General features: G+C 42.7%; 1 protein-coding gene across 3 annotated transcripts; it reads right to left on the reverse strand.

Annotated features, from left to right (window-relative positions):
• Window positions 1-1,406: 1,406 nt before the first annotated feature.
• On the reverse strand, window positions 1,407-25,473 carry RNF224 (ring finger protein 224). Of its 3 annotated transcripts, XM_075579269.1 has the most exons (3): window positions 25,363-25,473; window positions 21,877-22,065; window positions 1,407-3,450 (listed from the first exon to the last, which is right to left on the reverse strand). In XM_075579269.1, the coding sequence occupies exon 3, from the start codon at window positions 3,447-3,449 to the stop codon at window positions 2,934-2,936; it is 516 nt and encodes a 171-aa protein (XP_075435384.1). In that variant the 5' UTR covers window position 3,450; window positions 21,877-22,065; window positions 25,363-25,473; the 3' UTR covers window positions 1,407-2,933. The 3 variants fall into 3 exon arrangements, with proteins under 3 accessions (XP_075435384.1, XP_075435383.1, XP_075435382.1); XM_075579268.1 differs by lacking the exons at window positions 21,877-22,065; window positions 25,363-25,473 and adding an exon at window positions 11,003-11,399; XM_075579267.1 differs by lacking the exons at window positions 21,877-22,065; window positions 25,363-25,473 and adding an exon at window positions 10,982-11,399.
• Between the last annotated feature and the right edge of the window lie 545 nt (window positions 25,474-26,018).

A 26,018-nucleotide genomic window follows, 5' to 3' on the forward strand; every position in this document is an offset into this window, starting at 1 on the left:
ACAAAATACATAGTAAATAGTATATATTAAATACTTCAATAATAATAATATTTTCATGAGTAAGGTTCATTGAGTTAAACCCTTTGGCCAAAGCGTTATAATCCTGCAAGCCCCGTCAAGGCATAACCAAATTTGCAGGTCCTATCACTAAGCTGTGAAACTTCTCTTTTACCTCTGTTGGGGGGAGAATGACCGCAGAGGTTCTGCCCATACAGCAACATGAAAAAAGATACTTCTTTAAAAAGTGGGGAGGGGTGAGCGTAAACCCTGGGAGGAGGGGCCTTGCTGGGATTGTGTGTTGGTTAATTTCAATTTTCCATCAGGGGACCCCTGACAACACCAGATAAGTTGGTGTTTCTAGCTACACCTTGTAAGGGCGCATTTCTTAGCTGTATATCATCAAAATGGAAATATTTCCATTTTGTTGTTATTTTATGTTTAATCTTTTTTAAAGGTGCATTCTTTGGCACCCTGGCGTATTTTAAACCACCATGAATAAATGTACACTATGGGAACGCTCGCTTCTTTTTCTCTGTTTTAACTATAGAAAATGTGCCCCATGTTTAGAAACGGTTTTCACATTTTCTCCACGGAAAAAATGCAAATTTTTTGACATTGTTTAACTTACATCCCGTAACACAACCAAGACTTTCAGGCAATTCATCAATTTCCTAAAAACACGCAGTTTTGCAAAGTTGACATAGTATCACACATTCTGAGATTGTTTGTTTCTAGAAGCAGGGGGTAATCCTTGCCTTCTGTACCAGTGTAAGTTAGTTATATAATTTATTTATAGTTATTTTATTGTCGCTGTCTCCTCACCTTATTGTATAGCACGGTAACATGTGTTGGTGACACCCTGCGAGTGCTCATTTGCATGTCATTACCCAGAACCCCTGGCTGCTGCAGTAGTATGCCAAGAGATAATGGGGAAAATAAGGGTTGCCCATCTGTCTGAAACGTGAATGTGCCAACAAGTGTTTTTTTTTTATTTGCTGCATTATAAATAAACGATTTAAACTGTTTTGAAGAAAATCATTTTGAATGCAGCTGGCACAGATGGAGACATTTGAGATTAGTACATAGGTGCACACAAGCGCGTTTGAAATTGAGTTTGACATGCCCCAATTGTGCACCAAAAAAAGACTGCTAAGTAACTGGGCCATCATTAAAAAAAGCAACAAATGCAGCTTATGCCGTAGAGCAGAGGTTTCCAACCTTTTGGTTAAGGAACCCTAATGAAACCCCAACCCTCTCTAATAGCAACTCTGTGATCAGATGTATTGCAAATTCTTCTGTATTTGATCCACTTTTCAAATGACCAGAAAATTGCAGGGAACCCTTTAGGGATGTCTGGGGAACCCAAGGGCTCCTTGGAACCCTGGTTGAAAAACAGTACTGTAGAGTAATGTAAATAGCAATTTATTAGTCACATTGTATAGCCAACGTTCTTGCTCCTCCCCCGCCCCACTATTAGGAACTTTTAACTGAGACTGGTATTTTTGTATATACTCAAGGAACATTTCCTCTTGAAAATCAATATTTGTATGACACCAACTGTATTTTTCTTTTCTATAAGTAGTATGTTGTCATCAACCCATGAATTCTGTGTAATCTGTGCTAGATGGTGGAGGGTCCGTTATTATCGGGGCATGACTGTGTACATAATATGCTGTACTCCACTTTATTTGAAGCAGATTCACATGCAGGACATACAGTACAAAACGGGAATTATTATCTTAGAGTGACCTCTAATGGTTTACTCAAAAATAACAGCTGAGAAGGTTTCACGAATTTTCAGCCAGTTCATTACAGAACCAAAGTAAAAGTTGCGCTCTTCTTTTAAAGGAGCATACATAGTCACATAGTTATATAGTTACATAGTAAAATAGGTTGAAAAAAGAGATACGTCCATCAAGTTCAATCTTTGCTAAATTTAGACGACAGATTCTTCCTATATTTGTACAGTATATTTATCCAGAGGAAGGCAAACATAAAACCCCAGTGTCATATCATCCAATGATATCTCATAAGGGGAAAAATACATTTTTGCGGACTCCAATAATTGGCAATCAGATGACTCCCTGAATCAACATCCTTCCCATGTTTACTTATTTGGTATATCCCTGTATACCTTTCCTTTCAAAAAAGATGTCTAACCTTTTCTTAAAAATAGCTATTGTATCTGCCGTCACAGTCTCCATGGGTAATGAATTCCACATTTTAACTGCCCTTACTGTAAAGAACCCTTTCCTTTGTTGCTGGTGAAATCTCCTTTCCTTCAACCTTAAGGGATGTCCCGAGACCTTAGTACTGCCCGTGGAATGAACAGTTCTTTTGAACGCTCCTTGTACTGTCCCCGAATATATTTGTATATAGTTACCATATCCTCTCTTAGACACCACTTTCCAATGTAAACAAATATTATTTAGCTAGCCTCTCCTCATAAGCAGGATTATCCATCGACTTTATTAATTGGGTGGCTCTTCTCTGCACTCTCTCTAGTTCCATAATGTATTTTGTAAGGAGTGGTGCCCAAAATTGTACTCCATATTCTGTGTGTGGTCTTACTAATGCTTTATAAAAGGGCCTAATTATGTTTCCTTCCCTTCCATCCATTGCCCGTTTAATGCAAGATAAGATCTTGTTTGCCTTTGCAGCTACTGCATGACTTTGGGCACTATTGCTAAGCCTGCTGTCTACAAGCACTCCTAAATCCTCACAGATCTTCTTCTTGTCTCATCCTCCCAGTGAGTGGTCACTTCTTTGGCCTGTTGAGGTAGCCACTCCTATCATTCCAGCCTTTTCTCCAAGTAATAACGATGCACCTTCCACTAGATTTGCAGCTCGGAATCGAGTAACACCACCATAGACTTTGATAACCAATTCCCACTGTGTCAGAGCTATTGAGTGGCATTTGGATGCCATACATATCAAACACAGCAGCAACAGCATAAACAGTTTTTACAGCAGGATCTCCGTGGAAACTGAAGCTCAGACACCGATTCTTGACAAACCCCGGGGGGCTGCCTACTGATTGGCATGCTCTTTGCATATACTTTAAGTTCTGGGTCCATCTCCACCATGTTGCTGGCTAATCGTGGGTTCTCCTTTTCAGACTTCACTGCCAAAAAAGCAGTGAGATCTAGGTCCAGCATGGACACCCCTCCACGCGGTGTGGGTGTGTTTTGCCGGCACTGCGGGCAGGGGATCCATCTCTGCTCGTTGGTCACTGCATCAAGCCTCCTGATGCAGGTCTGGCAGAAGGTGTGGCCGCAGTACAATCTGCGAGGGAGCCTGTTTGAGAGATTGTAGGAGGAAAAGCAAATGATGCAGTCGATTTTCCGGCTGCTTCTGTCCGCCTTATCTTCCGAACCTGAGAGGGTGTGTCCAATGGTGCCGGACGCTATCTTCTCAACGCAATCTGGGTTGTTATTGCTATGAAACATGCTAGAAAGGAGCAAAAAAAAAAAAAAAAGACATTATTTACAAGGATTATAAGATAGTACTAAAAGATATGCAGAATTCTGCACAAGTTCACGAAACATGCAAATATTGGACGTTTGCAGTCTGTGAACATTTTGCGAAATTAACAACATTTGCAAAACGCACGCTTGCAGTATTGCGTGAGAGAGGGAGAATATGTTTGTGAATGTTGCCCTTTTCGTGAAATATTTAGATTTATTTCGGCAACGTAAAATTCTCCTGGAGTGTTGAGAAAAAGGGATTTTTTATTTTTTTTGTCAATGTCGTCATTTGCACAAAATACTGTATATACATTTCGCCACCAGAAAAGGGTATTCTGCAAGAATGTTAACGTGCACAAAAACTTTCACGAATATGCAAAAAATCTTAATAAATGTGAGTGAACCAAGCACATCTCTAATACCCTTTGATTAAAGATGAGTAGAGTAAATTAAAATACCCCGTTTGAGAACATTTACGTGTCTCAGACAGGTCTGCAAACTTGTCTTTCCCCATTATCGCTTAGCAAACAATGCTTCCACTGAAGCCAGGGATTCTGGGTTCTGACATGCAAATGAGCACTCACAGTGAGTCTCTCTTTACAGGGAAAGAGGCAGAGGAAGCCCCAGAGCTCCGACCTTGGCGACCTGGAGGAAAGTGAGAACTTCCAGTGCCAGCGAGGACCTCCACAGTCAGGTAAAGAATTCTAGCTTGAGGGGGAGGGGGAAGGAGGGGTTGTTTCACTGCAAGTGTAAAGCTTCCCATCCAATGGGCCAATAGGAAGCTGAACCTGATGACGTAACAGCTTCCTATTGCCCCACAGGGCACGGGAGCTTTGAAACTCCGCCATTACATGAACCCAGCTAGCCAAGCAGAGCGGCTACTGGAACACCCGACGGAAGTATCTCGGAAAGCGGAGGGATCCTGAAGCTGTAATTAATTGGGTTCAGCTCCGGAGAACACCTGCTTCAATTCCATGTTAAAAAATAAATAAAACAATTCTCAAAAACAATCAACCACTGGGATTACTTCTTTAAAGGATTTATTATTTATATCAACTGCACACTGTATTTATAATCCAGAGCCCAGATACACAGGTTGTTACACTAAATGTAGTTAGCTCGTAGTAAATTTGAGAATCTTTATCGTTTTTGCTGCCCTTATGACGTACCGTCCTTCTATCTTTGCTAATTTTCTAAGGGTGAGCAGTGAGCTCAATGGGAACGTTAATGGAGGCCCTTCATTGACGTCACTGTGAGGGCGGTCGTGACCATGCGATTACGATTGAAGCCAACACATGGTCGTGTTCCCGGCAGTCCAGAAACTCGGGTGCTACTGGACCCGCAATTGTAATAGAGTCATCCAATGAGCCCATATTCTACTCTATGACAGGGCTCATCCACTAGCGGCCTGAGGGCCAAATGCAGCCCAGTAATAGCTTTGATGTTGGCCTTGAACACTCTGCTCCTACTACTTTTCCACTGGAACCCACTTGTAAATGCAGCTGATATAAATATACAGTGTATAGCACACGTTCTAAATGCTTGGAAAATGTAGAAATATACCATTTTATACAACAAACGACAGAGAAGCCCAATGCTACATCCAATATGACAAAAATACACAGTAAAATACTTATATATTCTCTTGAAAAAGGGTAATTTAGTTTAACCCTTTGGCCAAAGCGTTGTAAGCTTGCGAGCCACGACAAGGCAGACACCCGTTCGCAAGTCCTAACACTACCAGATAAAATACTAATATACCTCTATTCTCAGTTACCTCTATTAGGAGGGAGAAAGACCACCATTGGATCTGTATCCAGTAGAATGAAAGGACCTACTCACTTGGGAAGTGGGGAGAGCCGGGCTTAAAACCTGGGAAGGAGGAGCCACTAACCTCCAACAGCTGAGACAGCTGAGACAGCTAAGAATAGGTTAACAAAACACACATGTATTTTGTAGCATTGGGCTTCTCTGTCGTTTGTAGTATACATATGCCACGCTCAATAGCTCTCCTTTTTGACACATATATACAGTACATATATATTTTGTGGGGTCTCAGGGGTTCCCAAAAAGAGCTTGCTGGGGTTTTGTGTGTTTTGTTAATACAATTTTATAGGTCTTTAAATGTATCTAAAGTAACAGTTTGTAGAAAGGTCTTATTACACAAAAGGTGATACACAAAGAAGTGGGTCTTGAATGTACTGCAAAACAGGGGAGAAGCCCCTAAAGATACCTCTTATTGTGTGCACACTTAAATCCAACTGGTTGATAAAGGTTGGTCTATATCATACTATAGGATCTATGTATCCTTTGTGGATGTAATTAGTGAAGAAACTTAAAAGATAATGTTTATTCTGATATACATGAAATCATTGTATTAATAACATGACTAAAAACGTATAGGGGGAGATGGATATTTGTTATCAGTAACAAAAATAGTGATTAAGGTATGGACAATGTCTATCACAGACAGACTGCACAGTCACACCTTATAGACTAAGCTTTAATGCATATTTCCACTATTACACTCGAAAAATAAGGTAAGTGCGTATAGGAGATATATACATTTAAATTGGCAGATACTGATTGTGCCCTGTATAAAAACGGTTCTCTATAAGGTCAGTCTGAAGGCCACATAAGTGCTTCCAAACATTGCCTCATTACCACTACTACTTCCCGTCCCACGTAGTCAGCCACAACCAACGTTTCACCCCAGAAAGAGCTTCCTCAAGGGAGCGCTCACACAAGCTCACTTCTATCTGAACTTTTGTACCGGCAGGTTGCCATAGCAACCTAGAGACGCGTGGTAACCGTCACAGCTTCTGATCAGACCCGACTACAGTACTGTATATTGCTACCTGTGTGGTTATACCACTACTTGCCATGTGGTAATAAATATACTGCATACTGTGTATTGCACTGACACCTACTGGTGTAGTTATGTAACGTGGAATTAATTCATTAGTGTCGGTGCCAGCTACAGCATTTCTTTACATTAGTAAAATACTTTTTTGCTTTCAAACATTACTCTTGCTTCATTATTATGGTCTGAGTGCTGGGAACCCTATGTGTATTTCTGTCATTTGAAGATAATGTTCTTAGCTTAAATATCCATTGTGCTAAGTAATTAGTCCCAGTTACCTTGTCTAGTAGTATTTTTAACCAGTTCGATGCCAGTAAATGATAGGTATGTGCAATTACCTCTATCATTGTTATTAATGTGCCTGGCCATCAGCGTTTCCAATTCATTTTTAATGGAATTGATGTGTTGTAAAATGCGTCTTCTAAATTCTCTGAAGGTTTTCCCAATGTACGGTTTGCCACAATTAAAGGTGATTTGATAGATGCTCCCTTTACTTTTATAGTAAATATTATTTCTTATTTTGAATTGGGAAAGGGAGGTGGTGATAGGGAGTGATCAACTATAAACCATATTAATGAACAAAAAAAGTAGTCGATAATTGTAATGAGTGGGTGCAAACTGTGAACTGAAAGTGAATCACTAAAATGGTGAGCTCACAAGCGAGTGAGCTCAGAGAAAATGCACTTAGATGCACACCACTATAATTAGAATATAACTTCTATTAGTTTTACTTAAAACATATATTACCGATTATAAGTGGGGGAAAGTACCATGTGTAATTAGTCTCACCAAGATGGCCTGGCATTTCTCCCAAGGTATTATGAGAGACAGGCTATGCCCACTGGGAGCTTCATAAGCCGAAGACCCTAGGTATAGTTGGACCCATCCCACAGGTGGATCCATCACTGGCTCTCGCCCTGAAGGCCGCAAAGTGGAAGGCCGTCCGAGATAAGGGGGCTGATCACCGATGGAGTAGTAGTAGGCTCGCCAGGGGCCTCGTGGATATGGAGCACACCTAGTGCCATAAAGCATACATGTATGGATTATATAGGCAGATAAAGCAACATAAAGCATCAGCACCTTCCTAGCAGGCCAAGATGGCAGCAGCTAGGGAAGCCTCGCACACAGCATAGGCCAAAGACTTTTTACTGGAAATACAAGAGGATCTCTGTATATTACCTGTGAAACTGTGCCTGCCAGATAATAAACTGCTGTTTGAATGAATAAAGTTCCTGGCACCCAACATCATGAACCAACGTCCAGCCTGCACCCTGCACCCTGCACCAGGTAATGCATCTTGAGAAGCCCTAACACCGACACAATGTAAACTCCCTAAGAGCTGGAGATATATATGTACAGTATATGCCTTAGCAAAGTAAAAGTATTTTTATGCACATGCAGAGGTAGCAGGCTTTATTGTTCCCTCTGATGCATTATGGTGGGATGTCATATTCTGCACTGCCACTGAATCTTATGGAAACTGTGATATTCTGCCTCATAACAGGATATGTGATGTTATCTGGGGGAACAATGCTACACGCTATATAGGATTTCATTTGTTCCCATTTTAAATTGAGTATATGTATTTAATAACTTGTTCTTGACACAAACCTGTCCTTACATGTGTAAGATATACAGTTCAACCCCGTTATAACACGATTCGTTACAACGCGAATCCGCTTATAACACGATGCAAGCGTGGCTCCCAATTTTCGTATTTATGAATACTTTACAACACGATTATTGGTCTCTTAAATACTTTATTGTACAATGCATACAATTGTACATTATTTCTAACGTGATCCGCTTATAACGCGATGTGATTCTTTGGACCCCAAGCACATAAGGGGGTCGAGCTGTATAGTGATTTGAAACACACACAAAAGAGATACCGCAATCAACTCTGTTGGGAATAAATGATGTAAAAAAAACACAGTCTATCCCTGTGCTGTGATTACTGGACTGGCGGTGCTATTGGGGAAGAATAATATAGACACACAAGAGACAAAAATCCCCCTAGCAAGCACTCAGATGCATCAAGAAAATATATAACTACAAATGTGTCCAAAATAGTACAAAGTAATTTTAATTTTAATCAAACACATTTAACATAAAATCTAAGCTATCACACACATGGAACTAGAACAAAAAGACAATACACAGATATACAATACACAGATATACAACATGATGGATACAAAAAGACAAATGTCTGAATCTAAGTATCCATAAAGGTCTATAGGTTGCAACCACATGAATACAGGGAGCATAAAAAGAGGGTCTCACAGGAGGATGAGTATGCAGATCAGTAGATGTAAAACCCTAAGATGGAAACATAGGATATAATGTCCTGAATGAAATGTCCAAATATAACCATAATAGCTATATGGGTAGAGCAATACTCAGCCAAAGAGCATGAGAAATCCCTGGTGCAGATGAAGTTAGTTCTTGGATAGGGGGTTGGTGCTGGTCCAGCACAGTAATAAGTCCTTAAAAGTAAAGGATGTCCGAATTTAAGAGAGGGAGTCCCCGTCTGACCTACTTAACGTGTTTTGCCCCACTGGGCTTCTTCCTAGAGTGGTACAAACACAACAGAGACCAGTACTCAGAGGTTCAAGATCTCAATGATACATGAGTGGTAATACTAGTGTTCAAGTAAAATGAAAATCAAATTGTGCCAAAATTAATCTAAATTGCCCCAGAAGGGAGGTTTGGGTTTCCCCCCCCCCCACTTTATCATAGTTACAAATATCTTTATACATCTCAAAAGAATTCCTTATCCTAAGAAACATATAAATCTGTATGTGTTTAACTCGTCCCTAGCTTTACTACCTGCCCTTTCCTATCCACTATTCTCGTTGTCCAATCCTTATTAATGACTTTACACCATGTGTCTCGTGCTGAGATTGCTGGGATAACTTCTGGTAAATCCTACGTGTTTATTCTCTATAAGAGTTTTCGAAAAATCTGAATTGCTGTCCATTTTTTCTTTTTTTAATTTTTTTTTTATCTATTGCAGGTTGCCATTTGCTCTTACTGAATTTCCATTTTTAATATGTCTTCTGCATATTGTTATTAATTTATCATTCCCCTGTAAAAAAAAAAAAAGTAGTGTTATTATTTTAACCCTTTGGTTCCCGGTTTAAGAGTTTTTTTTTTTTGTCAGTGTAGCCAAAAACCTACATGACCTAAAATAGTTAGGTGCTCATACTTGTCCTGAAAGGTCTCAGTGCTACAGGGTTAGACATTCATTTGTTTGTAATTATTATTGTTTCCTTGATTTCTTCTTTTGCCTCCAAAAATGGGTGGTGATCAATACAATCGATCACTTAAAAGTGAAATGTCACATGGATTTCTTAAAGGGCTTCTGAATGGGGGAGTGTTTGTTAATCAAGTGTTTTCTAGGCCCTTATCCTACCCTATCCTTATCAGAGAACCAGTAAAGATAAGGAGAGATGGGTGAGGTGACTCTGGCTGTCCAAGATCTTGTCTAACACACAGTGACACAACACAACTAGCACCCTCTCTATCCACCTTTAAGACCCACCTTAAAACACACCGTCTTAAAGAAGCATATGAGTAGCTCGATGGCTGATAATTAACACCTCTTACATTAACATTGGCCCCCTGCAGACGCACTTACCAGAACACCCTCCTACTGTCTCTGTACGTTCTTCCTACCAACCAATTAGATTGTAAGCTCTTCAGGGCAGGGATTCCTTTTCCTAAATGTTACTTTTAAGTCTGAAGCACTTCTTCCCATTATGTGTTATTTATATCTTATTATGTGTTATTTATATCTTATTATTTAGATGATTGTAACTATTACTGCTGTGAAGCGCTATGTACATTAATGGCGCTATACAAATAAAGACATACATACAGCAAGGAGCAGCCCGAGAAAATTACCCCCCTCGCTGCCTTAATTATAACTTTAGAAAGATATTTTAAAAGTACATGTGTGTCATAATTGGGTAAAAAGCACCTTAAACAGGTCACTAGCGTTAGTTGGCTTTGGTCCTAGGAGGGATTATCCCTTTAAACTCCTGTCTACTTGTTGTCCTAACAACTTGTTGACCACACAGTGACATTTAACAAAAGGGAGCAGCCAGAGGAAATCAAACCGCTCCTTTTTCTCAGATCACCATGATCACCAGATTTTCATTACAAACTAACGTTAAAAATGGCGTACACATCCCACTCTCCAGTAAAGAGAGCCTTCTAACACAATGCAGTAGAAACTTTGGCCCTAACGGCCTACACATAAAGCACTCTAAGTATCAAAGGCGAAATGTTGGCGCAAAGTCGTTATTTTGTGCTGAAATAGACCTTCGCCAGGCAGCATCTATGTATTAATCTTTTTCGGGTATGCCTGTGTCGAGATGAGGGATTTATGAAGCAACTGAGAGGAGTTACTTCATAAATATGTCACGTTTCAGGCAGAAAAAAAGCTACTTATATTTCATGCAAAATGCGTCAGCGCACACATACCCTGATACATAGAGCCCAAAATCTCTTTGCAATGAGATGTTTAAAGGAAAAGGAGGGAGGTCACTTGTGCAATGAGTGGAAAGAGACACCCTGTTAAATTGAAGCATCTGACTGGGATAGGCTAGGCAGAATGCTGCTGTGGAAAAGCTTGTCCTCTTACCTTGAAGCACAGATACTGTACCTTCTAAAAACATTCATGTCATCCAAGAAGAAGAAAATTAGTCAGCCTTCCATGGCCACAGCCACATGTAAAAAGTGCCACCAAGATGGGCATTTCCGAATCTTCACCATAACATCACAGCAGACACTGGAATTTGTAGAAAGAATACCCAAAACTGAGCCAGTAACCTGATAGCGAAATATCCATCTGATTTGAGACTATATTTCTATACATTTGCTTTGGCAGATTTGTCACCAAAACGACATTCTTAAAAGCCACAATGAAGCCGGCGTGCTTAATATTAACTGCATTTAAGCAGCTGCAAAGTATCTCTCCTTCAGCTTGGTTCCCACTGCTGTGTCTCACTCATATAATTATGTCAGTCTCGTGTTACCGGAGCAGCTCAGCTAGTGTATCACACAACAGGAAAGCTCCATAGAAATATTAGCTTACACTAGGTAGGGCCTGACAAAGACTTCTGAAACCTAATATTTATCCACGCCTTTTAAGACACTTTATTAACCCTTGTAACCTCAGCACACGGCAGGAGAGATACTTTGTAACGTGAGCTTTGTAGCCAATAAAGACGAACCGCCTTTTCCCGCTTTTTGTATATTGATAACATATAATACTTTACTGTGAAATCCTACAGTAGTTTTATTTTATATCGGATAAAGATTAAAGTAAATATGTTTTTTTTGTGGGTGGGTTCTTAAAATGGCCACTACTGTAATTTTCTAACAATGACTCTAAAATGGAGTCCTGGTTAATACGTGGTGCCAGGGTATAAATAAAGGAAGTTGAAAAAGATTAAACAAGCGGTGCACTACTAAAAGGAATGAGGTGGCCTCCAAAAAAACATTAACTTTTTTTTACCATGGTTAAATGGAGGTATATAATATTTTTGTAATGAATTTGTAATATTTGGTGGTGTTTGTTGTGTGGTATCCTTGGTTGTGCTGGCAACCAGGATAACACTCCTCACCAACGTTCAAGTTGCACTGTTCAGCGTGAAGACATATGATGCATAATTTCAGCCACTGTGCGACTATACATGTGATAATTAACCGTTTCTATGTTACTCCTTGGGCTCAAACCGCTTTTCACAGCACAAGATGCTACATTTCAAATTGATAAGTGCAGGGGACAGACTAACCGAGCCTGGTCAGTCAAATGGCTCTACCGTGCATGGCCCGCACTTCCGCTAACTGCCACCCCTTTAGACCTGGGACCCTCCTCGGTGGGCCTCTGGCAGGCCCATCCACAGGCCTGTAGTGTCTTTCCATTAACCGGTCAGCATCCTTCCAACCCAGCCACCTTTTCCCAGATAGCAGAGTCTTTATCTTTAGCTCATCCTGTCCAATCCACCACATGAGAACACAGAATATCATGCCCCGGGTACCTTCACCCAGGAGGTGTCTCTGAAAAAAGTCCCATCAATCTTATTTGGAGACACCAACTCCACCCACCAGCTCTCCCCTATCCTATGCCCAACAATACAGGAAAGATCCTCCAGTGGTTTCACCGTAACATCCATCCCTGGGATTTAAATAATAATGTGCGATTTATCCATGGTGCCGGTCGTGGCAAATGTATCAAAATAGAACATGGCAGAATGTGGGCCCTGTGTGCATACTAATGTCTCACTATTCTATACTTCCTTATTAGTAGATTTAGTTGCATCTCATGCAAGCAGAACTCAAGACCCTTTTTAAGGACAAGACATCCCTCACCAAAAAGGTACATTTAGATTCAGGAAATTGCAGTGTATTTATTTATTTATAAAATGTGTTACCGGGAAGTAATACATTGAGAGTTACCTCTGGTTTTGATGTATGTCCTGGGCATAGAGTTAAGATGACAAATACATGGTTACATGAAGTGAACAGGGGATACATCTTATATAAAGACATTGGAGGCTATTCAGTAAACTTTGATGTGACTTACTGTATCAACAATTGTGAGCACTTTCCTAGCGAGTTTGCAAGTAAGTAGTGTATAGCTATTCAGAAAGATTCGATAACATGCCAAACTCGCTAGAATACGGCCTCTTCCCGATCTGTAGCAATTTTACAATCTCAAACTGAGCGGTATCTCAAAAAAGGCTCACTTGCATTTTTTTAAAATATCGAGCTATTCAGGTAGATTCGATATGCACATCGCGGCTGCAACTCTTAATACCAATGAACACACAATCCCAGCAACTTCTAACCCCATCACCCACCACATCATATCTATATATATATTTGTGTCAAAAGGAGGGCTGCTGAGCGTGGCCAAATGTATCCAACAAAAGACAAATATACCCAATGCTACATCCAATGTGACAAACTACATTGTTAAACACTTTAATGTTAGTGTTCTCATGAGTAAGGGTCATTTAGTTAAACCCTTTAGCCAAAGCGTTATAAACCTGCAGCCACGTCACGGCATGACCAATCTGCAGGACCTAACACTACCTATCTTGCAGAGACTGTGTGTTCATCAGGGCCGCTTTATACATTAGGCCGACTAGGCACAGTGCCTGGGGCCTACGAACCTTTTAGGGCCTACAATATTTCACTTGAAAAAATACCTAAACAAAAAAAAAATCACAAAATAAGAGAAAACAGCAAATTTGAATTTAAAATGCCTTTGAAGCATCGATACCTTTAAATATCAAAACAAAAGTATCGATGACAAATATCGCTAGTATCGAAAGAAACAAGCTAACGATGAAATTAGCATAAAAATGAGTACAAATATCGGACACACAGGCCTCTAGAAATAAAAGTGCCGAGGGCCTACGCAAGTCTTAAAGTGGTCCCGGTGTTCCTCAATTGTTAGTCCAAATAAAAAAAGTATCACCTAATACGGAAGTACTCATTTATTCTGCTTTATAGCAACTGGACTAACATGTCTAGTTCTGTTTAATTCCCATTCAGTCAAATTGAACGAATATTCCTTTCTTCGAGTTGGTAATTGGGAACAACAAACCCTCTGTGACAAAAAAAATCAAATTGAAAAAGAACGCATCCTTAAAAGAAACAAGCACTTAAAGGAATTTTGCGGAACTGGAATAGACCCATTTGGCCGGACAAAAAAGGATAGAGAAGAAAACTTGCATGAAGATTTTAGACTTCTGGGAGATTCCTACATACGAAGATTTGATGGACGCAGCGAACAAATTAGATACTGTATTTTAATGCATTCTGATTATGATTTGTTTCATGCATTAAAATCCAGTTTTAATTCTGTTTTATCAGCTGCCCAAAATTCTCAAAGATAAGGACAGCCCATCTGGCAGAACGATCATGTTGGGAATTGGATGTGTAGCCATGCTGTAAAATGGTCTGCAGTTTTCTCTCCTGCTGGCAGTAAGCCTGGTAAGTTACAGGGATGCCAGCAGTAATCATGGAGGTTTGCCCTCACACCCTGGTGAGGTGCCCTATGTGTGGATGGGAGTGGCTACATACTCTGAGTCCACCGTTAGTGACATCAGAGATGTGCCTGCCTCCTGAGAGATATAAGGCCCAGCACTGTTCAAAGTTGGGTGTGTTGGAGTAAGGAGCAGGTCTACGTTGAGACCTGGGAGAAAGAGGTCCACTAGTGCTGTAACTAGTGGCCCCATTCTATATTAATCAGCATCAAGCTGTCAACACCATACTGTATCCAGGGACCTGGCACAGGGGTGATCTCCCTGAGGGGAGAGGGGATCCCACTCCATTGGGAGGGTGTACCTTTGAAAGGATCACACGGCGAGATGTGCGGCTGAGTAAATCGCTGCAAGGGGCAGTTGGCCCACACCAAGCAACAATAAAGAATGACCTTGAATAAAGACACTTCACTGTGTGAGTCTGGAATTACTCAGCAGGGGAAGGCACCACCACGGAGGAGTTCCTCATCAGAATCATCCCCACGCAGACGCAGGGATCCTGATGAGGTGGAGGCGCTGCACTGGATATAGGTAGGACTCATGCACACTACCTCAGCTGCCTGTCTGGGTTGGCAATCACCACACAACATCATGCGGGAGACTCAGGAGTCCTGTTGCCAACAGGTGCACCACCAGACACAACCATGTAATGGGGACTGGTTAGACCACAGGGGCCAATGTGAGATTGGGTGGGTCAGGCAAGGCCAGAAAATCCGTTACTTTTGGAGGCGCTTCTGAGATACCTGTCAACAGGACAGGCTTTTGCTAGGCACACTAGGAAACAAGGAGAGTGTATGCTGCCACTTTGTGCTGTGTTGGGACGGAGCCTAGGGGTAGTCCGGGGGTTGATGGAATATTGTCAGCTCGCAGGGACGACCTAGGGGCCTGAGAGGAGTTGGAGGTTTGGAGCCGGGCCATATCTTTCCTAGTCACCTTGAGGTAGTGCTAGTGGTAGGATGCCTGAAGGGATAGCCTGTTAACGAGGTCAGGAATTCTGGAGAGGGTCTGCGCTAGGCTAGCCAACAGTAGGTAGACGCCCAAGTACTGCATGGAAGAGCCAGAGTACTCTAGCCCATTCCAGACCACTTACCGAAGGGAGCACAGACTGGGAGGAAGGAGATACAGCAGACACAGAGAGAGTGAGCCTAGCCTGGGGTAGTGCAAAAACGAGTCCAGCCTACATTAGGTACACAAGGTGGTGCATCAAGGCAATCTTTATTGTGCCGGTGTGGCAGCTGCCCCGCAGAGAGGAGCTCCATGTACAATCACAGTAAATACAGCAACCAAATGGCGACCGCAAGAATGGAGGATCCGCGCGGTGCGAAAGGTCCAAAATGGCGGACGGAGGCAGATGGAGGGAGCGCATGTGGTGTGCGTTCCGCTGAAGAGCAAGCTACTGATGTGACTTTGGCAAGCCTGTTGTGGAGTGGCGCGAAAGCTGTGGCCGCGCCGTTTTTGTCCTGTCTGGGACCTAGGGGTACTACCCCTGAGGACACTGAGGAGGACATTACCATGATATGTGGAGAATATGATGAAATTGCTTGTCAATCGGCATACAAACAGTTAAACGCTACCTCAATCATCAAAGAGACTGACAGTGCTAACCAAAATGGCGGCTCCCGCTTCCCTGGGAGACCGCGTGGATCAATTGCAGAAAATTCTGCAACTGCGGGACTTGCAGAAAGTTGGCCAGAAGTGGCGCCAACTGGAAAACCCCACCCTGATGGGGGGCAATGACTAATTCAGTTCCAGTACTGGGTCACCCGATCAACCTGTGGGACCTCCCCCTAATCTCAACCAGAGGGTGTGGTTTCCAGTTATGCCCAGTGGGAACGGATTCAGCTGAGCGAGGAGCTGGTGAGCCGGCCGCGCCCTTACAGAAAGTAGTTCCTGTAATTAGTGCTGCCGGTGGAGGAAAAGACAAAGAGTCTGAGAGAACTTGGCCGGGGATGGCGCCAAATAAAGAGTGGTGCTCGGGGAGTGGTGGCGCGAAACCAGAATCCGCGCCCCCAAGGACTGTGAAAAGTACAGCACTAATTCCGGGTCATCCTATAAAGTTGTGGGACCCGCCCCTAATCTCCACCAGTGGGGGTGGTTTCCAGCTTTGTCATATGAGGGTGGAGCTAGTCAAGGGAGTGGTTGGCAACTCAACCCCTGCTCGTCAGTCACGAGGAGCCAGTACGCTGAACAGACCACTGCTGCGAGTACCTCCTACCGTGACTATGGCCTGTAAGCAGGAAGAGAATGCTATGGTGTCTACCCAACCCTACTCGGCCCCAGGAGGCTTCCTGGTGATTCGGGTGGCGGGCACTGAGACAGTGGCGTGTCTCTGCTTACAGTGCAGACTACCCGGGGGCGCCGTGGGTACAGCTGCACGCTGCCCGCAATGTGGCCTCCAGTACATGTGGCCCATGCCTACTTTTGTACCCATCCAGGCCGTCGAAGCAGCGGGAGATGCGGCTATGCTATCGGCCGAGCTCCCCGGCGCGCTATGGAGGGAGACTGCGGATCCCAGAGAATGGGGATCGGGGCCGGTTGCCAAGACCTAGCCCGAGGAAAAAGAGACTATCGGCCGTTGTGCCGGCCGAGAACCTAAGCGGCGGTCACCCCGGGGGGGTGCCCCCAAGCAAGATAGAATTGGATTCCTCTGATGAGGAACCGTGGCGTCGTCCGCAGTAGTGACCCGGCAACCAGCAAACTCCTGTGGCAGTAATGGAAGGAAAGTGCCACTTACCGGACCTGTTGGTAAGAAGAGTCGAGTATCACCGGTGCCGCGGAAGACGGAGAGGCGGAGCCCCCCGGTTCAGGGGACCAGCGGTTCTAGTGGCGAGGGTTGAACCACGCCAACTCCCAGGAGCGGTAAGAGCAGTCCTTGTTCGTACCAGGCTCCGAAGGTGACATCGACGGAGGAAGGGCGGTGCCAGGCCCAGGTGGTGCGACAGAGAACAGCGGAACTCCCGGATGTCGTATTGGAGGAAGAGGTCACGCTTGGGGACCCAACCCAAGATGGCGGAGCATCCGGCGCAATCGAGGTTGTCGTTTCCGGTGGCCGTGGCGGAGCAACAGGAGAGATAACCGCGCCTCACCGATCGGGCAATGCTTCCCGATCGCCCGGTCCTAAGAAGAGCTGGCAGACATTGAGAAAAGTGGAGAGTGGTGAGACCCGACCATCGGAGAGCCCTTGCAGCGACTCCGGACGATGTAGTGGGAAAGAGCGGGTCGGAACCCCACGGATACCCACCGTCCGCCTTTATGCCCAGCCCCACACCCTAGTTAAAGCCCCAGTCCCGGTCACGTTTTCCCGTGGGTCCTCTTCAAGTTTGGGAATATCTGGAGAGTCCCAGGGTACCTCCGAAGAACGGACTGGGGAGAGACTGGAAAGTTTCACTTCCGATGATGGGTCGGTAGGTGGAGGGTATTCGCGGGAAGTGTCAGTATCCAGCGATTGCCCTAGCATAGTGAGCGTGACCCTTGCGACCAGGCCCAAGCGGGTGTGGCGGCCTAATTCCCGGTCTACCGGGACATCTGTGTCCTCCTGGGGGGAACCAGAGGAGGGGGATTCGATAGAGTCTGCCCCAGAAGAGATTAGGGAGACCCAGTGGTGGGCCCACTTATTTGAAAGTTACGAGGCGTGGTTAGACCGCACTCGGTTCCTGTTAGAGAAGGAGGGTGTGCTTGATTACTGGTGGGCTCGTGGGGAGTTTACTGAAGAAGAATGGGTAAAGGAAATGCAAGAACGTTGGTACTAAATCCGTCACGATATAATAGAACCCATGGGTCCCAGTAGATTGACGGATCCTGTGGAACCCAATGAACCCCTATCATGGGTGCTACCAGGAAAAGCGGGCAACACAAGGTTGATCCGGGCCAGTAGGGCAGAGAGGGCCATTATAACAAAATATAAGAACTCCCATGGGCTGGAGTATCCTTATGTCCCTGAACCCCTCATGCAGGAGATTGAGCATAACAGGGACAGGTGGCTGCGGGAAACAATTGAGCAGTACATGGTAAACAAGGGGGGTGCCATTACTGGGCGCAAGGCAGAAGAAAGAATTGCTTAACTCATGCGAGTGTGGAGCATAGGGCGGAGCATTTATATGCACAAAGCTGTATATAGGCCTGAGAGTGGGTTACCACGTGAATATAGCATAATGGTCCTGGATATGGGTGGTCGGGAGGTTAAGAAACCCGATCCCCATCACTACTATTAGGAGGAACAGGACAGATGTTGCGCGAGTTAGTGCCCCTGCTGGTCAGAGAGTGCTTTGTGTGATACCATTAATGTGAACCAAATAATGTTGTACTAATTGTGTTACATTTTACAATGTTTCCCGGAGAAGGTATTCAAATTTAGGTCCCAGACGGGTCATTGGGATTCACCAGGGGGAGAATGTTGCCATGCTGTAAAATGGTCTGTAGTTTTCTCTCCTGCTGGCAGTAAGCCTGGTAAGTTACAGGGATGCAAGCAGTAATCATGGAGGTTTGCCCTCACACCCTGGTGAGGTGCCCTATGTGTGGATGGGAGTGGCTACATACTCTGAGTCCACCGTTAGTGACATCAGAGATGTGCCTGCCTCCTGAGAGATATAAGGCCCAGCACTGTTCAAAGTTGGGTGTGTTGGAGTAAGGAGCAGGTCTACATTGAGACCTGGGAGAAAGAGGTCCACTAGTGCTGTAACTAGTGGCCCCATTCTATATTAATCAGCATCAAGCTGTCAACGCCATACTGTGTCCAGGGACCTGGCACAGGGGTGATCTCCCTGAGGGGATCCCACTCCATTGGGAGGGTGTACCTTTGAAAGGATCACACGGCGAGATGTGCGGCTGAGTAAATCGCTGCAAGGGGCAGTTGGCCCACACCAAGCAACAATAAAGAATAACCTTGAATAAAGACACTTCACTGTGTGAGTCTGGAATTACTCAGCAGGGGAAGGCACCAACACGGAGGAGTTCCTCATCAGAATCATCCCCACGCAGACGCAGGGATCCTGATGAGGTGGAGGCGCTGCACTGGATATAGGTAGGACTCATGCACACTACCTCAGCTGCCTGTCTGGGTTGGCAATCCCCACACAACATCATGCGGGAGACTCAGGAGTCCTGTTGCCAACAGGTGCACCACCAGACACAACCATGTAATGGGGACTGGTTAGACCACAGGGGCCAATGTGAGATTGGGTGGGTCAGGCAAGGCCAGAAAATCCGTTACAGATGTTTAGCAAGTAATGTATCATAATATATAGATTTGTTTGCAGCCTTTAGTCTCCTCCTCATATCTTAGGTCCCGCTCACACAGCGCACTACACGACGTGCGAGCGTGCGTCACAGATGCCTGGCGGCCAATGGTAGTGTTCAGTATTTAAACTACCATTGGCTGCAAAGTGCGGCGTCGACGCTGCTGCAGTCGCGGGGGTCTATTCAATCTGTGATCTCCAGCTGAAGCAGCGCAACGTCAATTTCAGCAGCCAATCAATGCCCAGACGTTTACATTGATTGGCTGCTGAAATTTAGACTCGGCAGTGGGGACGGGTCTCCAGAGCGGGGATCAGCCCAGCACAGCCTCGGATGGAATCATGTATACACATGATTTGTCAGTAAGCCGGATTGCGGCTTTATTATATCCTCCCGTGCTAAAGGAAGCTCCAGCACAGTGCTGAGGGGAAAAAAAAAACGCCATCCATTTGCTCTGCGCCCGTGACACTGCGCTGCCGCCGCCCGCTCTGTCGGATCATTCCGTCTGCTGGGGATGATCACACATCGCTCAGCAGACAGAGGCGCGTACACGCAACGACGCAAAGCCCCCTGTGTGAACGCGGCGTTAGAGACCGTAAACACCTATTACAAATTGTGAAGGATAGAGTTGAAAAAGGATTACATAATGTGATGTCACTGCCCTCTTTTTGACATGAGAATGGCTTAGAAGCCAATAAGATTTTCCTGGACTGCCAAAATGATCTTCCTTTAGAACAATAAATAGAACATGTAATGCTCATTAACTTTTTAAGCGTTAAGTTAACTTGTTGCAAACTTTTGGATCAAAACAACGTTTTTCACACAACTAAAAAGGGAGCAATTCTTAACGTTCACTTAGGCATGCGAAACGTGCCTTAAGTGCTTTCTTTTTTTATATGACAGAAGGGGACATATTTCAGAAACTCTGTACTTTGTCAGAGGGCAACATAATAGATTTAAACCATTAATTCCAGACTTAGCTACCAAAAGGATTTAATGTCGACATCGATGGAGCAGTATTCTTTTGAGATTTTTTTAGCCCTACAATTTAGATTTCCCTCTTTTTTTAAATCTATATTATATATTTTTTGTTTGGTTTTAACAGTTCTGTTTTGTTTTATCTTGAGCAGATCTGCTGCTACAGTATTGTTTAATCCATGTTTTAATGATCTATTTCACATGTTAACTTTTTTTTTAATCTATTTTAATATTTGCTATCTCATTTGAATATATATATGTATATATATATATATATATATATATATATATATATATATATATATATATATACACATATACATATATACATATAGTACAACCAACCTCATACTGATGAGACCCATAAAGGTTGAAACAGCTGTCTGTGAGTGGTTTGACTGGCTTTGCATCTAATCCCATGCTGTGCTTAAAAGCCGTGTGAACAGCAGAGCATTTGCTTATAAGGGTTCCATGTAAAATGGATTTCAGGCAAACACATTGTGTTCCCATTTGCATGTCATTTCCCAGAATCCCTTGCTGCAGTGGAAGCACTGTATGCTAGATGATAATGGTGAAAGGCAGGGTTGCAGACCTGTCTAAGACAAGTGATATTCTATACTGTATATCTTATGAGTTTCGTGATAATACTTTAGACACTTTAGAATGGTGATACAGTACCTAGCCTATTGAATTCTGGTTTCTCTCGCTCCAGCCTGCAGTTCTGCTGGTCTGCCACTGGGACTGCTGTTGCCTGCTCATATTTCTGAAGATAACAACCTAATTTTCTACCTGTAGCCACACTTTAAAAACCTCCACTTCCTTTTCCTACCTACCTGTTTATTGAAGTTTACTTCAGTACTAAAGCTCGCTGCATATCACATTGCTATCACTCCCTCTTTGTGACCCAGACCTAATTCGGACATTACCGTGTTGCTTCTCTATTGCCCTTGACATTGGCTATGAATATTGACAGGAACATTCCTATGAATAAAACAAAGTAGATGAATTGCAAAACTAAAAATTGTATATAGCTATGTAGGAGACGAGTGCAGCGGTATTGCCAGGGTGACATAGACTTGAGGGAAATAAACATTGGCTTTTATTTAGCCCGTAGTCAAAACAACTGAGATTTAAGGCAGCATTCTGTACAAATAAACAAACAGCCTATCCGTTTGTAAGTGCTAACTCATACTTTCCCGTCCCTGTCTGCAGGGCTGGACGATTAAGCCTTTTACCAACCTCTGACCCAAAGTCCAAAGTGGTACAGTACTTGTTATCAGGAGCTCTGTACTGCAGTCCGGGTCTCGGTTGCTGTCCATAGGGTGCACCCTCTGGCGGGTTCCAGGGACCACTGTGTCCTGGAAGAGGGTCTGGTTCCTTGGGATCTCACTCTGGCAGCACACACCTCCCCTGTTCTAGAGAGATCTATGCAGTTTGTGCAGCACACTTGTACATTTTGCTGATGAAAAAGTAAGGGAAATATATTGATTTTTGAACTCAGGAGGGACTGAGGCATCATTTTACAATTGTATTGTATGTCTTTATTTATATAGCGCCAAAAGTGTACTCAGCACTTCAAAGAATACAGTACAGTACGTTGAATTATAATAATACAATAAGTGCAGCAAAATCAGACAATAGGAAAGGAAATCCCTGCCCCGAAGAGCTTACAATCATAAGCAATGTAACAAAGTTGCAAAAGGGAAATCATATTAGAAAACAGTGAAAATTAAAAAGGATTTTAATTGAAAGTAAGATCAATCCTAAATATATGTTCAAGTACATTAATAGCAAAAAGATTAGATAAGATAATATATAACCATTTCAGTGTGAGATAGGCAGGCAAAATATTGGTGATGTGAAGGCAGAGGTATTCAATATACTGTATAATGTGCCTTGTTATATGTCAAGGGGGGGGGGTCAATTGCAAAAATATTATAACAAGAGGAAGCCACAAGATGAGCATTACCATTTGGCTAAAACAGGAAGACGTGCAAAGACAACTTAATAAATGAGGGTAAATAAAGCACCTGGCCCCAATAGCATACACCCAAAGGTTCTTAAATATCGTATTTCAGTTATAGCCAAACCATTATATTTAATGTTTAAGGACTCCAACAACTCCTTAAAAGGGGCTAGATTTCAACCAGGGAAATATAGACCTGTAAGCCTGACATTGATAGCATGGAAGCTACCTGAAGTTATGTTAAGACATAATTTTAAAGATAATATTTTGGATAACAAAATTATTAGTTATAGTGAGTATGCATTTGTGAGGGATAGGTCATGCTAAACTAATCATAGTAGGTAAGTATGAATGTAGAGCAAGGCAATGAAGTTTATATGATCTACTTAAAGTTTGCAAAGGCTTTCAATACAGTGCTATACAAGAGGAGAAAGGCACAGAGAATACAATCTGGTAGACAAAATGATGAGAAAACCTTTTGTAAATTCAAGCAATTTCCTGTTGTTTTGCCATATGTGCCACATTTTAACATTTGTACATGACCTTCAATGGCCAATGAGCATAATGAGTAGGAAAGACTAGAAAGTTAAGTTATAAAAGAATAAAGTAAAATAGTATTAATAATCATTACAATCCCCATACTCTATTTTAATTATTGTATTGATGATTGTGCAGTAATGGCAACTTGTTTTTTTTTTTTTTTTATCATCATCTGGGGTCTCCTACAAATTCAGCTATAGTATATTTGTGGGAAAATAAAAATTGAGACATTGTGATGTAGGCTGGTGTCAATCAGTAATGTCCATATTTATATGAGATCATTTCCATCTCTTAGTCATCCTACTCCAGTTGATCCTCACAGCTGTCAGTGTCGCGATTTATACAAATGAACTAGTTCCTTCTGAACTGTGCATAATCTCTTTTAACAAATTGGTCTTTCGTTTTGTTTACAAAATACCATAGTAAATCTATTCTCCTAATCTATTGAACTATTAAAAACTCAAGCAGCTCTTTACAAGGGTCGTGGTAGCCACGGTAAACCAGTACTTTTCCACCAAAACCACCGGGATCACTATCACCAGACAGTATGCTATATTGTAGCAATTGTGCCTTAATGTTTTACAGGAATAGTTAGAAATCAGGCACACTAATTATTTAACTTTTAAGTTTCAGGAGGTCCGACACCACCAGAGTGGCACCAAACTTCCAGGATCGTGACCACGTGATCTCGAGTAGCAATCACGATGGCAACATGACAAATGGAAGAGGAGGGTCTTCCTCTTCCATTCTGATCTTGTTCATGGGAATGCAATCTCGCTCTACTAGAGGAAAAGAAAATAACATTAGGTTCCCTGAACTCTATAAGGATCACTGGAGTGTGACATTCCAGGAACGTTAAATCGGCAGGCTAGTTATTAAAGGTTGAGTCCAAGTGGTATTTTATATAGTACTAAGTTTGAATCAGGGCTTCTCCAGAGCTGAACTGTGTAGATTTCAGCTCCAGGGTTCCCCTACTTCCCGTGATACTTACCTCCGTAGGGGCTGCCGGTATCTCTCTCAAATTTAAATATCCTGGTAACACAGGTCAATAGGGTTGGGCAAGGGATGACATCAGGGCTTCCTATTGGCTTGCATGACACAGAACATTTAAGTCTCTTAGAATAACCCAAACTAGCCCAGCCGGAGCTGCTACTGGCACCCACTATGGAGGTACATATTTCTGGAAGCAGGGAGTCCCAGGAGCTGAAATTAATGTGGTTCAGCTTCCGGGGACCCCTAGCTTGAAACCTAGTACAAAAATGTAAATGCCGCTTGTACTGAACCTTTAAAGCACTTCTACCAATGCATAAACTGTGCGGGGGTGGGGGGGTTCCGCAAAGCATTCCTAAGTATTGGGTGGAAGGGGGAGTTATAAGTATTTAAAGGTGTAACTCCATGTAACTGGTCCCAAATCAACCTTTTGTAAAAGATTAACCTCTGAAGCCTTCTAGTAAAATATAAAAAACCTGGAAGGAAGGATTCAACATTGTCATAATCTGTTGGTCGGAACAAATAGGTCACCTGGGTGGGTCAGATTGTCCAAAACGAACTGCGTGTTGAGAGTACAGATATATCATTAAGCAGGGGGGGAGAAGGGGGCTTTGGCGATGCAAACTCATGCTGAGCGCACAGTGATACCAGCAAAAAGGAGCAGCCAGAGGAAATCAAACCCCTGCTACGTCTCAGCTAACCATATTTACATAATAACTTTTAAAAAATGATTAAATTAGTATACTAGCTGTCATTCTGGGGGAAATAAAGGCTTCAATCATCCAGATGTCACCGAGTACACTTTAGTACTACTTTACAAGTTTAAAGAATGAAAAAATAAATTGTACAGTACTGTATGTCTAACATATTAATAGTAAATGTTGCAAAATATTTGAGTCTATTATAAAGGAGAAACTATTCGACAGAAATAGCCTCATTGTGAGTTATCCTGGCTTAAGGGCGAATTGATTGTGCCAAACCAACCATTAGTGGCTCAAGGAAGTAAATAACAGTTTGGATTAGCTGAGCAATTTACATGCATTTATAGACTTTCTAAAAGGCTTTTAACATTTCCCTTTTCTTGAATGAATGTCAGAATTGTTTGTCACATCTTAGAGTAAATATCAGTTGATGGATCACACAAAGGAAGATATATATACATACATACATACATACATACATACATACATACATATATATATATACACACACACACACACACACACACACACATTCTTATTAAGTTTAGTTTACACATACCTGAGCAGATCCCATATTGTAAGGATTCTCCAAACGTTAGGTGTTGAGGGGTTACGGATATGTGGTTATGAGCATGATCAGAGGTACACGGGGCGGTGAGGGATTCCTTAAACCCTGATAAAACAGGGCACATAACAACATGTCGTTACCTAAACCAGTAACAGCCGTTATGTTGCCTATGGTAACATAGTACTGTATTCAATAAACTAATAATATGCCAAAATAACAGCTGTACTAGAGTGCATTAGCATAGACTTAACATGATGTTATTTATCTGTAAACTTACATCACATGCTGTTATGTAACTCTTGTTGTTACTCCGATTCAGACCCTAAAATAGGAGGTTTTGCTGAAGTGGAGAGAAAGGAGGGGGGAAAAATGCTGGTTTCTTTTCTTTCATTCGGTAGAAATATTAGTGGTTTCTTATTATATAACATATTTTTGGGGGCCGTTTAAAAACCCTCATCATGGTTTAATCAATTATTGTTATGAAATTGTTACTTAGTTTGTATGATCTATTATTTAGTTTCCGCTCTCTCTCAATATACCCTTTACCACTAAGGGTTAACAATTACATACTCTTTTTTGATTCGAGGATGCTCCGCCTATTTAAACCAGATTTAGCGTGGTTGCTATAATCTTTTCATGAAGCAACA

The sequence above is a fragment of the Ascaphus truei genome, chromosome 21 (assembly GCF_040206685.1).
Source record: "Ascaphus truei isolate aAscTru1 chromosome 21, aAscTru1.hap1, whole genome shotgun sequence".
NCBI lineage: Eukaryota > Metazoa > Chordata > Amphibia > Anura > Ascaphidae > Ascaphus > Ascaphus truei.